Source organism: Lagenorhynchus albirostris, chromosome 11, assembly GCF_949774975.1.
Source record: "Lagenorhynchus albirostris chromosome 11, mLagAlb1.1, whole genome shotgun sequence".
NCBI lineage: Eukaryota > Metazoa > Chordata > Mammalia > Artiodactyla > Delphinidae > Lagenorhynchus > Lagenorhynchus albirostris.
In genome coordinates this window covers 26,455,887-26,472,681 of record NC_083105.1, presented here as the reverse complement: position 1 = coordinate 26,472,681, position 16,795 = coordinate 26,455,887, and the positions used below count along the sequence as shown (strand labels likewise).

General features: G+C 36.4%; 1 protein-coding gene across 6 annotated transcripts in view; it reads right to left on the bottom strand.

The window, feature by feature from the left end:
• The window catches only part of CEP83 (centrosomal protein 83), a 110,723-nt gene that overhangs the window by 47,686 nt on the left and 46,242 nt on the right, over positions 1-16,795 (bottom strand). For all 6 annotated transcript variants that reach the window (XR_009543369.1, XM_060165315.1, XM_060165312.1 and 3 more), the window contains one exon: positions 1,142-1,234. Coding sequence is in view for 5 of the 6 variants with exons in the window: in XM_060165315.1 (XP_060021298.1) it covers positions 1,142-1,234 (93 nt within the window). In the remaining variant the exon portion in view is untranslated. The remainder of the gene's footprint in view (positions 1-1,141; positions 1,235-16,795) is intronic.

Genomic DNA, 16,795 nt, shown 5'->3' with positions numbered 1-16,795 from the left:
TAAGCCTGTTTACAAACCAAGAAAGTGGGTTTTGTGATTTTATCAGAAACATACTTTTTTTAAAAAAAAAACACATGCTTTTACTTAACTTGATCACCTGCCTCAGATTTAAGTAATTTTTTATAATCCAAAATCAAATCTACTCCTAAACCATAATGCTCTGGTTACCCATCAGGATGATATTGAAAAGATGACTTTATCAAGCCAGAAAATCATTTATAAAAGAGGATTCCCACAACTGTTTTGTGCAATGACAGTATCACTAGTCTACAACTTTCCAAAGGGGACCATTTTGAGGGGGACAATATTCATTTGTATGTATAAGGCCCAGTATGTTTATTAAATAAGATAACGTATAAAATGTCTAGGATAGTACATAATATAGTCAATATCTGTCATCTCTTCCTGTTCCCTTTATTAAACATTCAGTCACATCATACCAACATTTCATATGAGGAGATTGATCTCAATCTGAAGAAAAACTAACAAATTTTTACTTTTCTGAGGCTGCATGAAATTCATTCTTTCATTCAGAAAACATTAATTGAGAACCTGTTGTATGCTAGGAAGTGTTTTAGGAACGTGGACTCTAACAGTGAACAAAACCAGATAAAGGTTCCTCCTTTCATACAACTTACATTCTAGCAGTTGTAAAAGGGAAAATTTTAAAAATAAGCACAATAAATATTATATAGCATATTAGAAGATTATAAATATTAGAGAAAAATAAAAAGTAGAGCAGGGTAAATGGGTATCCAAAAGTCTAAAGAGTGACAGGAAAGGCAAGTTGCAATATTAAAAGGAGGCAGGGGTTGGTCAAAGTAGGCCCTACTGGAAAGGTGAAATTTCAGCAGACTTGAAAAAGATGAGAAAATTAGCCAAGAGATATGTGGCAGGAATAACAGCCAGGGCAAAGACTTGAACTGCACCGTTTCTGAAGTGCCAAAGAAACACCAAGAAGGCCAAATGTGGACACAAGAATGGGATCTGACCGTGTGCAGTCTTAAAGGCTGCTATAAGGACTCTGAGTAAGAACGGAAGCTGTTGCAGGGCTTTTGAGTAGGAGAATGATGCTTTTCCTCAAGGCTTTCACAGTCACATGTAGATAAATGCACACAGTCCTTCTATACAACTTACTTACTTCATCCAGATGCCTAAAACATTCTCTCATTGGAGCTTCTAGTTCTTGTTGTATTTCAGCTCGTAACAATTCCAACTTTTGTGGACTTAATACCTAATATGTAGAAAATTATAAAACAATTCTAAATATGAAATCACAAATATTAAATGGAAGAATCAGACAAATTTCAAAGCTTCTCTCCTAATTATGACAATGAAATTAAACTAATAGAAATTTCATGATATACCTAATTTTACAATAACTATTATATAAATAGAACCATCATTTGAAACAAAGAAACTCAATTTCAAGCTCTCAGAGATGTCCAAAATTCCATTAACATGAGGTAAAGACAATTACTGATTATTATTATTGTTATTAATAGGAAAAACTATGTTGGCAGCTAAGATTATCATGTTGGATACAGTGGCTGATTCTATTTTCTAAAGCAAGCAAAATAAAGGTATAACAATTTGGTATACCACAGGAAATTCTTCAGACTTATTTTCAATCAGAGAAAGCTGATATTTACCAGCAGAATTACTTTAGGCTCCTCCATGTTATACTCTTATAGAACTCATATTTCAATAAGTATTTACGTAAGCTCCTTAAAAGAACACACAGTTAGTATTTAGTCACCAAGTGTTCCCGAAACCTCGCACTACTGCCTAGCACAAAGGAAACACTCGATTATTTCTTGAATCAATTAATTAATGAATACTAGTTGTAAAAAAAAAAAAAAAGACCTAGTTTGTATTTACATTCATCTCTGAAAACTAAGAATAATATTCATTTGTTTATTCATCAATACTCCAAATATTCCAAAAACTTTACTGAATGAATGCCTCCTATATGTAAAGCACTGTGCAACATACTATAATCTACTTAACATACTGTTCTAAATTCCTTACATGCATTAATTTATTTAATCCCTACAACAATCCAGAATATAGCTACATTATCATACCCCTTTTTATCAAAACTGAAACACACAGAGTCAAACTTCCTAAAGATTACAAAACCTCAAAGGAAGTATATCTCTCCCCATAAAAAGTTCAAACTTTCAAGTGAAAAATAATTTATACATACGAATACCTATAAAAATAGGCAATACAGGCTTACCAGAAAGGTAAAGATGAACAAAAAAGATATTTAGGACAGAAAGAATGGCACATCAAAGGAATGGGAAAACTAAAGCTTAGGTAGAACCCAAAACCAAAGAATGGATAAAATATTAAATTCCCTGGGGAGAAAAATGATCCTCAAAGGTGACCTAAAGGCATTTTAGGTAGAACCACCCTAAGCACTACAGAAAATTTAGAATCCTGCGCCCCTGTGTTAATGTTGGTAGTAATCTCTAGACTCTGTGACACCAAGGCCATGCTGACACACTTCCATTAAACGCCACCTTGGAGAGCTGCATCCTGGCTGGAAACAAACGGAAAAGAGGTGGGAGCCACACAGTGGAAGCTTCCTGAACACCAAGTTCATATTCTTATAATTTACTCAGTATTTAAAAAATTTTTCCTTTTACTTAAAATGAATAAATTACATAAATAAAATAATTCAAACAAAATAAAATATAATATTAAAAAACTAAGTCTTCTCACTTCAGTCATCTAGTTTCCCTCGTAGGAAGCAACCACTGTCAATAATTTATGTATCCTTCTTGAAGCAGTACACAGATATATAAGCATATATACCACTTCTAATTTTTCTATAAAGAAAGGCATACCATACACATTTTTCTGCACCTTGCTTATTCACTGAAGGTGAATAAGCATTACCATATGTATATTTTAGGAAGAAGCAAGATGGATCAAAAGTTTTGGTGGGAGAGAACTGGTGGCTATGGGAAGGAGAGGCAGTAAATGGGGCTAAAGAAACCAGGTGGAAAGATCCTGTTATTATGGTTTATGATGTCAAGAGTCTGTAATAATTTCAAGTCCAAAGTGAGAAGGAATGGTAATTAAAAAAGAATAAGTAAATTTTATTTGGATGCTTTTTCAAACAAACCAACTTTAAAAATAACAACAAACAAGCAAAACTGTGAGAAAATTAGGAATACGTGAACAAAGACACAACACTAAGAGGTTCAAAGAAATAAGTACTTTAGGTATGTAAATGGTATTGTGGAAACACTTTTGAGGAACTGCTTTGGTATATAATAGAGATGTATACTAAAATATTTAGGGTTGAGATGATATGATTTGCTTCAAAATAATCCAGAGGGGTTGAGAGACAGAGGCAGAAGTGTTAAAAGATAAAACAAGACTGGCTCAGAGATGGTAATTACTGATGCTGGGTGATGGGTATGTGGGGATGCATCGTACCACTCACTATACTTCTGTACTTGTTTGAGATTTCCATAATCAATTAAAATATTTTAATTAAAAATAAAAGTGCTGGGCTTCCCTGGTAGCGCAGCGGTTCAGAGTCCGCCTGCCGATGAAGGGGACACGGGTTCGTGCCCCGGTCCGGGAAGATCCCACATGCCGCGGAGCGGCTGGGCCTGTGAGCCATAGCCGCTGAGCCTGCGCGTCCGGAACCTGTGCTCCGCAACGGGAGAGGCCACAACAGTGAGAGGCCCACATACCGCAAAAAAAAAAAAAAAAAAAAGTGCTTCCACTGCCAGCAGATGGCATAGAGACCAGGTTTACCCTCCTGCCTGAAACAAACAAAAGACTGAACAAAAAAAAAACCCAATGGTTTTCAAGACATTGGACATAATGAAGCAAGAAAGATCCCTAAGAGACAGAAAACACAGAAGGTGAGCTTTGCAAAAGCTTCCTGGCCATGGCAAAGGACCACCTGAAAGGATTAGAGGGATGAGTACTTAGAGCTCTCACAGAGTTCCTTTTCCCAAAAGCCAGACTTAAAACTTCATTCCAGAGAGATACGAGTAGAGTACTCAGAAGGCTCTCAGTAGTGGGAATAATTAGCACTAAACACTAATCTGTTCTCACTTAACAAATCTTAAAAGCAAGACTCAGAATGATAAAACTGTTTCCAAGGAACTGTGTCCCAGAACAAAGCTTAAGAATATTTACCAGAATACAAAAATATCTAGCACTCACCAAAGTAAAATTCACAATGTCTAGCATCCAATAAATATTTACCAGGCATAAAAGACCTAAGAATAAATTTGACCAAGGACGGGAAAAACTGTACACTGAAAACTATAAGACACAGATGAAAAAAACTGAAGATACTCAAAAAATGGAAAAATATTCCATGCTCATGGATTGGAAGAATATTGTTAAAAATATGCATACTACCCAAAGCAATCTACAGATTCAGTGCAATCCCTACAAAATGCCAGTGGCAGATTTCACAGAACCAGAAGAAATAATTCTAAAGTTTGTATGGAATGACAAAAGACTCTGAATAGCCAAAACTATCTTGAGAAATAAGAACAAAGCTGGCGGTATCACACTCCATGATTTCAAACTATACTACACAGCTATAGTAATCAAAACAGTATGATACCAGCACAAAAACAGACACATAGATCAATGGAACAGAATATAGAGAGCCCAGAAAAAAGCCCATGCATATATGGACATTTAATCTATGACAAAAGAAAAAAATACACTGCAGAAAGGACAGCCTCTTCAATAAGTGATACTGGTGGGAAAACTGGACGACCACATGCAAAAAAATAAAACTAGACGACTATCTTACACCATATACAAATTAACTCAAAATGGATTACAGACTGGAATTCAAGGCCTGAAAAAGCCTCTTCAATAAATGATATTGGGGAGGAGACTGGTTCAAGATGGTGGAGCAGAAGGATGTGCGCTCACTCCCTCTTGCGAGAGCACCGAAATCACAACTAACTGCTGAACAATCATCAACAGGTAGACACTGGAACTCACCAAAAATGATACCCCACATCCAAAGACAAAGGAGAAGCCTCAATGAGACGGTAGGAGGGGTGCAATCACAATAAAATCAAATCCCGTAACTGCTGGGTGGGTGACTCACAAACTGGAGAACACTTATACCACAGAAGTCCACCCACTGGAGTGAAGGTTCTGAGCTCCATGTCAGGCTTCCCAACCCGGGAGTCTGTCAATGGGAGGAGGAATTCCCAGAGAATCAGACTTTGAAGGCTAGTGGGATTTGATTGCAGGACTTTGACAGGACTGGGGGAAAAAGAGAGTCCACTCTTGGAGGGCACACACAAAGTAGTGTGCTCATCGGGATCCAGGGGAAGGAGCAGTGACACCATAGGAGACTGAACCAGACCTACCTGTTAGTGTTGGAGGGTCTCCTGCAGAGGCGAGGAGTGGCTGTGTCTCACTGTGAGGACAAGGACACTGGTAGCAGAAGTTCTGGGAACTACTCCTTGGCTTGAGCCCTCCCAGAGTTCGCCATTAGCCCCACCAAAAAGTCCAGGTAGGCTCCAGTGTTGGGATGCCTCAGGCCAAACAACCAACAGGGAGGGAACCCAGCCCCACCCATCAGCAGGCAAGCGGATTAAAGTTTTACTGAGCTCTGCCCACCAGAGCAACACCCAGCTCTACCTGCCACCAGTCCCTCCCATCAGGAAACTTGCACAAGCCTCTTAGATAGCCTCATCCACCAGAGGGCAGACAACAGAAGCAAGAAGAACTACAATCCTGCGGCCTGTGGAACAAAAACCACATTCACAGAAAGACAGACAAGCTGAAAAGGCAGAGGGCTATGTACCAGATGAAGGAACAAGATAAAACCCCAGAAAAACAACTAAATGAAGTGGAGATAGGCAACCTTCCAGAAAAAGAATTCAGAATAATGACAGTGAAGCTGAACCAGGACCTCGGAAAAAGGAAGGAGGCAAAGATGAAGAAGATGCAAGAAATGTTTAACAAAGACCTAAAAGAATTAAAGAACAAACAAACAGAAATAAACAATACAATAACTGAAATGAAAAATACACTAGAAGGAATCAATAGCAGAATAATTGAAGCAGAAGAACGGATAAAGTGAGCTGGAAGACAGAATGGTGAAATTCACTCCTGCAGAACAGAATAAAGGATGAAAAGCAATGAAGACAGCCTAAGAGACCTCTGGGACAATATTAAACACAACAACATTCACATTATAGGGGTCCCAGAAGGAGACGAGAGAGAGAAAGGACCCAAGAAAATATCTGAAGAGATTATAGTTGAAAACTTCCCTAATATTATGGGAAAGGAAATAGCCACCAAAGTCCAGGAAGCACAGAGAGTCCCATACAGGATAAACCCAAGGAGAAACACACTGAGACACATAGTAATCAAACTGGCAAAAATTAAAGACAAAGAAAAATTACTGAAAGCAGCAAGGGAAAAATGACAAATAACATACAAGGGAACTCCCATAAGAATAACAGCTGATTTCTCAGCAGAAACTCTACAAGCCAGAAGGGAGTGGCATGACATATTTAAAGTGATGAAAGGGAAGAACCTACAACCAAGATTACTCTACCCAGCAAGGATCTCATTCAAATTTGATGGAGAAATCAAAAGCTTTACAGACAAGCAAAAGCTAAGAGAATTCAGCACCACCAAACCAGCTGTACAAATGCTAAAGGAACTTCTCTAAGTGGCAAACACAAGAGAAGAAAAGGACCTACAAAAACAAACACAAAACAATTAAGAAAATGGTCATAGGAATAACCATATTGATAATTCCCTTAAACGTGAATGGATTAAATGCTCCAACCAAAAGACACAGGCTCTCTGAATGGATACAAAAACAAAACCCATATATATGCTGTCTACAAGAGACCCACTTCAGACCTAGGGACACATACAGACTGAAAGTGAGGGGATGGAAAAAGATATTCCATGCAAATGGAAATCGAAAGCTGGAGTAGCAATACTCATAGCAGATAAAATAGACTTTAAAACAAAGAATGTTACAAGAGACAAGGAAGGACATTACATAATGATCAAGGGATCAATCCAAGAAGAAGATGTAACAATTATAAATATATATGCACCCAACACAGGAGCACCTCAATACATAAGGCAACTGCTAACAGCTATAAAAGAGGAAATCAACAGTAACACAATAGTAGTGGGGGACTTCAACACCCCACTTACACCAATGGACAGATCATCCAAACAGAAAAATAATAAGGAAACACAAGCTTTAAATGACACAAAAGACCAGATAGATTTAATTGATATTTACAGGACATTCCATCCAAAAACAGCAGATTACACTTTCTTCTCAACTGTGCATGGAACACTCTCCAGGACAGATCACATCTTGGGTCACAAATCAAGCTTGAGTAAATTTAAGAAAACTGAAATCTTACCAAGCATCTTTTCTGACCACAACGCTATGAGATTAGAAATCAATTACAGGGAAAAAAAACAAAAAAAACACAAATACATGGAGGCTAAACAATACGTTATGAAATAACCAAGAGATCAGTGAAGAAATCAAAGAGGAAATCAAAAAATACCTAGAGACAAATGACAATAAAAACACGACGATCCAAAACCTATGGGATGCAGCAAAAGCAGTTCTAAGAGTGAAGTTTATAGCAATACAATTCTACCACAAGAAACAACAAACATCTCAAATAAACAATCTAACATTACACCTAAAGGAACTAGAGAAAGAAGAACAAACAACCCAAAGTTAGCAGAACGAAAGAAATCATAAAGATCAGAGCAGAAATAAATGAAATAGAAACAAAAACAATAGCAAAGATCAATAAAACTAAAAGCTGCTTCTTTGAGAAGATAAAATTGATAAACCATTAGCCAGACTCATCAAGAAAAAGAGGGAGAGGACTCAAATCAATAAAATGAGAAATGAAAAAGGAGAAGTTACAACAGACACCGCAGAAATACAAAGCATCCTAAGAGACTACTACAAGTAACTCCATGCCAATGAAATGGACAACCTGGAAGAAATGGACAAATTCTTAGAAAGAGATAACCTTCCAAGACTGAACCAAGAAGAAATAGAAAATATGAACAGACCAATCACAAGTAATGAAATTGAAACTGTAATGAAAAATCTTCCAACAAACAAAAATCCAGGACCAGATGGCTTCACAGGTGAATTCTATCAAACATTTAGAGAAGAGCTAACACAAATCCTTTTCAAACTCCTGCAAAAAGTTGCAGAGGAAGGAACACTCCCAAACTCATTCTATGAGGCCACCATCACCCTGATACTAAAACCAGACAAAGATACTACAAAAAATGAAAATTATAGACCAATATCACTGATGAATATAGATGCAAAAATCCTCAACAAAATACTAGCAAACAGAATCCAACAACACATTAAAAGGATCATACACCATGATCAAGTGGGATTTATCCCAGGGATGCAAGGATTCTTCAATATACGCAAATCAATCAATGTAATACACCATATTAACAAACTGAAGAATAAAAACCATATGATCATCTCAATAGATGCAGAAAAAGCTTTTGACAAAATTCAACATCATTTATGATAAAAACTCTCCAAAAAGTAGGCACAGAGGGAACCCACCTCAACATAATAAAGGCCATATACAACAAACCCACAGCAAAAATCATTCTCAATGGTGAAAAACTGAAAGCATTTCCTCTAAGATCAGGAACAAGATAAGGATGTCCACTCTCGCCACTATAATTCAAGATAGCTTTGGAAGTCCTAGCTATGGCAATCAGAGAAGAAAAAGAAATAACAGGAATACAACTTGGAAAAGAAGAAGTAAAACTGTAACTGTTTGCAGATGACATGATACTATATACAGAGAATCCTAAAAATGCCACCAGAAAACTATTAGAGCTAATCAATGAATCTGGTAAAGTTGCAGGATACAAAATTAGTGCACAGAAATCTCTTGCATTCCTATATACGAATGATGAAAAATCTGAAAGAGAAATGAAGGAAACACTCCCATTTACCACTGCAACAAAAATAATAAAATACCTAGGAATAAACCTACCTAGGGAGACAAAAGACCTGTATGCAGAAAACCATAAGACACTGATGAAAGCAATTAAAGATGATACCAACAGATGGAGAGATATACCATGTTCCTGGATTGAAAGAATCAATATTGTGAAAATGACTATACTACCCAATACAATCTACAGATTCAGTGCAGTCCCTATCAAATTACCAATGACATTTTTTACAAAACTAGAACAAAAATTCTTAAAATCTGTATGGAGACACAAAAGACCCCGAATAGCCAAAGTGGTCTTGAGGGAAAAAAACGGAGCTGGAGGAATCAGACTCCCTGACTTCAGACTATACTACAAAGCTACAGTAATCAAGACAATATGGTAACTGGCACAAAAACAGAAATATAGATCAATGGAACAGGATAGAAAGCCCAGAGATAAACCCACGCACCTATGGTCAACTAATCTATGACAAAGGAGGCAAGGATATACAATGGAGAAAAGACAGCCTCTTCAATAAGTGGTGCTGGGAAAACTGGACAGCTACAGGTAAAAGAATGAAATTAGAACAGTCCCTAACACCATACACAAAAATAAACTCAAAATGGTTTAGAGACCTAAATGTAAGACCGGACACTATAAAACTCTTAGAGGAAAACATAGAAAGAACACTCTTTGACATAAATCACAGCAAGATTTTTTTTGATCCACCTCCTAGAGTAATGGAAATAAAAACAAAAATAGACAAATGGGACCTAATGAAACTTAAGTTTTTACACAGCAAAGGAAACTACAAATAGGATGGAAAGACAGCGCTCAGAATGGTAGAAAATATTTGCAAACGAATCAACGGACAAGGAATTAATCTCCAAAATATATAAACAGCTCATGCAGCTCAATATTAAAAAAACAAACAACCCAATCCAAAAATGGGCAGAAGACCTAAATAGACATTTCTCCAAAGAAGACATACAGATGGCCAAGAAGCACATGAAAAGCTGCTCAACATCAGTACTTACTAGAGAAATGCAAATCAAAACTACAATGAGGTATCACCTCACACCAGTCAGAATGGGCATCATCAAAAAATCTACGAACAACAAATGCTGGAGAGGGTGTGGAGAAAAGGGAACCCTCTTGCACTCTTAGTGGGAATGTAAATTGATACAGTCACTATGGAGAACAGTATGGAGGTTCCTTAAAAAACTAAAAATAGATTTACCATATGATCCAGCAATCCCACTACTGGGCCTATACCCAGAGAAAACCATAATTCAAAAAGACACATGCACCCCAATGTTCACTGCAGCACTATTTACAAAAGCCAGGTCATGGAAGCAACCTAAATGCCCATCGACAGATGAATGGATAAAGTAAATGTGGTACATATATACAATGGAATATTACTCAGCCATAAAAAGGAACGAAATTGGGTCATTTGTAGAGACATGGATGCATCTAGAGACTGTCATACAGAGTGAAGTAAGTCAGAAAGAGAAAAACAAATATATTAATGCATATATGTGGAACCTAGAAAAATGGTACAGATGAACCAGTTTGCAAGGCAGAAATTGAGATACAGATGTAGAGAACAGACATATGGACACCTAGGGGGGAAGTGGTGGCGGGGAGGAGGGGTGACAGTGTAATGAACTGGGAGATTGGGATTGACATACATACACTAATATGTATAAAATGGATAACTAATTAGAGCCTGCTTTATAAACAAATAAATAAAACAAAATTCAAAAAAAAATGATACTGGGAAAAAAGTCAGTCTCTTCAGTTAATGATACTGCGAAAACTGGACAGCCACATGCAAAAAAAAAAAAAAACTAGACCACCATCTTACACCATACACAAAATTAACTCAAAATGGAATAAAGACTTGAATTCAAGACCTGAAACCATAAAATTCCTAGAAGAAAACATAAGTGGCAACCTTACTGATATTAATCTTACCAATGTTTCAGTGGATCAGACTTCAAAGGAAAGAGAAACCAAAGCAAAAAACAAACATCAAACTGAAAAGCTTCTGTACAGCAAAGGAAACCATAATCAAAACAAAAGGTAGCTTACTAAATGGGAGAAGTTATTTGCAAATCACCTATCTACAACTCAACAACAAGAAAAAACCAAGCAACCCAACTTAAAAATGGGCAGAGAATGTGAATAAACATTTTTCCAAAGAAGACATAAAGCTGGCCAACAGGCACATAAAAAGATGCTCAACATCACTAATCATCAGGAAAATGCATATCAAAACCATGAGATACCACCTCATACCTGTCAGAAATGGTGATTATCAAAGAACAATGAATAACGAGGGTTGATGAGTATACGGAGCAAAGAGAACCCTGTTACACTGTTGGTGAGAATGTAAATTGGTGCAGCAACTATGGAAAACAGTATAGAGCTTCCTTAAAAAAATTAAAAATAGAACTACTATATGATCCAGCAATTCCACTTCTGGGTATTTATCTAAAGAACATGAAAACACTAATTCAAAAAGATATATGAACCCTTATGTCCACTGCAGCATTATTTACAATAGCCAAGATATGCAAACAACCTAAGTGCCCACTGATGGATGAATGGATAAAGAGAACATTATACATACACACACATACACAAACACACACAGACAACAAAATACTACTCAGCAATAAAAAATTGAAATCCTGCCATTCAAAACATGGTTGGACCTTGAGGGTATGATGCTAAGTATGATGCTAAGTTTCTTTGTCTGAAATAAATCAGACAAAGAAAGACAAATACCATATGATTTCATTCATATGTGGAATCAAAACACACACACCAATGAACAAACAAACAAAATCAAACAAAAGCAAACTCAGAGATACAGAGAACAGATTAGTGGTTACCAGAGAAGAAGGGGGTTGGGAGGTGAGCAAAATGGATGAAGGGGGTCAGCTGTATGGCGATGGATGATAACTAGACTTGTGGTGGTGGTAACTCTAGTGTATACAGAGGTTGAACCATAGTGCTCTACACCTGAAACTTAAATACAAAAAAATTTTTTTTAATTTAGCAGATATGTAAAGAAGCCTGAAAATACTACCCACAATAAATAGGAAAAGAAAATCAACCAACCAACACCAACCCAGAAGTGACAGAGATGCTAAAATTAGCAAAGACATTAATATAGTTACTATAACTGAATTCCACATACAGCTACAGTAAAGATTGAACATGTCAAGAAAAATATGAAAAAAATCAAAATTGGACTTCAGGATAAAAACTACAATTTCTGAGATGAAAAATGCACTATAAAATTACTGGCAGATTAGACACTGCAGGAAAAAAGATCAGAGAACTTAAAGACATGACAACAGAAACTATCCAAAATGAAACAAAGAGACAAAAAAGATTAAAAATAAATAAACAGGGATTTCCCCGGGTGGTCCAGTGGTAAAGAATCCGCCTTAAAATGCAGGGGACATGGGTTTGATCCCTGGTCAGGGAACTAAGATCCCACATGCTGAGGGGCAACTGAGCCCGCACGCCACAACTACTGAGCTCATGTGCCTCAACTAGAGAGCCTGCATGCCGCAAACTACAGAGCCCACATGCCACAACTAAAGAAAAGAAAAAGCTGCACGCCACAACTAGAGAGAAGCCTGCATGCCGCAACCAAGAGCTCATGCACCGCAACGAAAGATCCCGCGTGCCGCAACTAAGACCCAACACAGCCATAAATAAATAAATTTAGAAATAAATCTTTAAAAATAAACAAACAGAACATCAGTGAGTTATGGGAGAACTTTCAGTGGCCTACTAGCAGAGTCCCCAAAGGAAATCAAATAGGAGGCAGAAAAAAATATTGAGATAAAATATCTAAAATTTTTCTAAATTTGATGAAAACTATAAACCCACAGACTCAAGAAGCTCATTAAACCTCAAGCACCAGAAACATGAAGATATGTGCAAAAGCAGGTCAAATTACTGAAAAGCAATAAAGAAAAAATCTTAAGAGCTGACAAGAAAAAAAGACACACTAGATAAAGAGAACAAAGATAAAGCTAACAACAAATTTCTTATGTGACACATAAGTGAGAAGACAGAAGAGCAACATCTTTAAAGTACTACGGGAAAAAACTGTCAATCTAGAATTCAATACTCAGCTGAAATACCTTTAAACACCATTTCTTACATATACATACAAAAGCTGAAAAAATTCTCACCAGTATTTCTGTACTATAAGAAATGTTAAAGTCCATAAGATGGAAGGAAAATGATACTGATGGAAAAATGTATCTACACAAAGGAAAAAACAACACTGCAATTGGTAACTACACAGGAGTCTTGTGATCAATGAGGTCTCTGATAAAGAAAAAAATCTATCGTTAGAGATGCTTATCTCATAAGAAACTTATTAACAACAAGCACACACATTAAAAAATCTATCTTCCTCCCCTCTCCCTCTCTCTCAAAGCTGACATACACCAAAGACATAGAATTAGAGGGTTAACTCAATGTCATATTAGGAGGAAATTATGCTGTGTCTTAGATTTCTAATGGAATACTGCCACTGCTTGTCTGAAAAGAAACTTAAAAGAATGCTCTGTCATACAACCGTCTATGTGTCATTACCTATACTAAATATATAAAAAATCTTCAATACTCCAACATTTGTCATATTAATAATACAAAACAATATTAACGCATACATGTGGAATCTAGAAAAATGGTATAGATGAACCTATTTGCAGGGCAGGAAAAGAAACACAGATGTAGAGAACAGACGTGTGGACACAGCAGGGGAAGGGGCCGGTGGGATGAATTGGAAGATAAGGTTTGACATAAATACACTACCATGTGTAAAACATGTGTAAAACAGATAGCTAGTGGGAACCTGCTGTATAGCACAGGGAGCTCGGCCCGGTGCTCTGTGATGACCTAGATGGGTGGGATGGGGGGTGGGGGGAGGGAGGTACAAGAGGGAGGGGATATACGTATACATATAGTTGATTCAGTACATTGTACAACAGAATCTAACATAACATTGTAAAGCAATTATACTCCAATAAAAAAATAATAATACAAAACAGACCAGAATTTTTCAAAGAATATTTTGATTTAAGGGGGGCAAATATTGCTGTGCCAGAGATTCTTAAAAGATTAATGACATACTGAGTATTAAATTTTGCTCTGAGCTTCCTAGCAGCCAAATAAAATGGTAAACATACTGGTTTACACAGTTTTCATTACCTGACACAAAGAAAGCATATAAATGTTTAGCAAAGTAATTTTTTAAAATTTTTTTCAGAAACATATAAAATGACTCCCATATTTTTAAAAAAGGTTTTGCTAACATGTTACATAACAACAATGTAATAGCTAACTTGTTGTAACCACTTACGACATCAAAGCACCATACTAATAATTTCTAATCATTGATTCATTGCAACTTTACAATCATCCTATGAGCTAGGCACTATTATTATCCCCATTCACTACAACTGCACAAGTGATGCAGAAATATTCTTTAAATGAATGTCTTTTATATTGTTTTTCTATGAAGCCAGAGATATTAAATTCTAAATCTGAAAAGGCATTTTGCAGGTAGATAATACATGTGTATTTTTAAAATAATCATCTTTCATAAAACCTTCATTGAAGTATTTCTTGCTGATTTTACTTTGCTGAATTTACTTAACTCACAATTTGTACAAATTGCAAACACCCCCTGAAGCAAATAGCTAAACTGCTTCAATACATGTATTTATGTATAAATGCTTCTTTCAGTTATTTCTGCCAGGTAAATATCACATAGAAATCAGATATGTTTATTTTGAAAAACAGAAACTTTAACAGATAAATTTTATTTATCAGCAAACATTTGGGAAGCTATCACATGAAGAAATATCCAGTTATTTTGTGTAGGTCCAAGGAACACTACAATAACCAACAGGGAGGCTACAGGGAGGCTGATTTCCTTTCAATATGATAGAGAAAATGCTTAACATCCTCCAATCCATAAATGGAAGTGTATCACTTTACAATTCACTAGGTTCTCTAGCACTGAAAGCACTGAAGCACAGACTGAAGAGCTCTGCGTCATAAGAGTTCCAAATGGGAATTCTGCTTTGAAATTTATTGCCTCACAGTTCTGGAGGCCAGAAGTCCAAAATCAAGGTGTCAGCTAAGTGTTCCCTCTGAAAATAGTAGGAAGAACCCTTCCTTGCCCTGTCCTAGCTTGTCTTGATGTGCTGGCAATCCTTGGCATTCCCTGGCAGCTGCAACACTTCAATCTCTGCTTCTGTCATCATAGGACGTTCTCTCTGCTCCACCACCACCCGTGTGTTTCCGTCTCTATGTCTTTTCTCTTCTTCTTATTAAGGACATCAGTCATATTATATTAAGGGCCTGTCATACTTCAGTACGACCTTATCTTAACCTAAGTAATTTCATCTGTAAAACCCTATTTCCAAATAAGGTCACATTCTGAGGTACTGGGAGTTAGAACTTCAACTTATCTTTTCGGGGACACAATTCAATTCATGACAGATATGAAAGAGAACTAGATGATTATCAACTCTAAGATGCTAAGGCTCTAGATACCTATGAGACAACAAGTGCAACATTATACTATGTATGAATAGAACAATTCCAACTCGCTCATTTATTCTACTTATTCATGTCATTCATTTAACAAATACTTGCTAGGCACCATCCTGAGCACTGGAGACACACTCCACCTGCCCTCGTGGAGTCTGCATTCCAACAGAAAAAAAATTGCCATCATTTATGAGTAGCTACTATGTGCCAGACACCGTACTGAAAATATACAGGTTATAATCTCATTAGTCCTTACAGCAACCCCTGTTAGATAAAAACCTTTATGCCCTTTATCACGTGAGAAAACTAAGGAATAGAAACATAACTATTTGTTGAAGGTCATCACCTTCCTGGTGAAATGACCCTTTTTTTTGGTTATAAAAACGTTCTTTTTATCTTTAATGATACTCTTTGTCTTGAAGTCTATTTTATCTGATATTAATATAGCCACTCTAGTCTTCTTAGGCTATTTTGCATGTGCTTATTACAAATAAGCATGTCTACATGTTACTCTCAAGAAACAGTGATTACATCTTCAATGCCTGAAAAGAATACTTTGAATACCTTGGGTTTAGTGCTCACAGACTGCATTCATATAGGCCTCAATTTTTGCAAAACAAATTAATCCACCAATTCTAAAGGTTTAAATTATATTTCCCTCTTCAACTCACATTTCAGAGGTTTTTATTTGTTTAAATGTCCTAAATATGTATACGTAGGAATGAAACAGTAAACATGGTGGAGGGTCCAACCCAAGCTTAAGTGGTGGTGTTTCCAACAATGGAAGATTTCGAGATAATACGGAATGACAAACTCCTTTAACACTGCTGTCAAAAGAATACATGAATTGGATAATATGCCACACTGGATGACTTGAAAGATGGCTTTTCACTCTATCAACCCATGACTCCAATATTAATAATGCCTTCTTGTAACAAGCACTAGATCAATACTTAAATCCAATACACCTTTATTTTTAAAAATATTTTTAAATTGTGAATTTTTATCAATACAAACTGGCCTTTCCTCCAATTATTCTGAAGAGTGAGATATTATTTAAATCAGAACAGGAAATATAATACAAATTTACCTAAAATAACAGTTTTGTGGCTAAACCCTACAGGGTAGCTAACATTCTAGAGTATATGAAAGAAGATTAAGTTATACCACCTAGAGATACAACAAAATATTCATT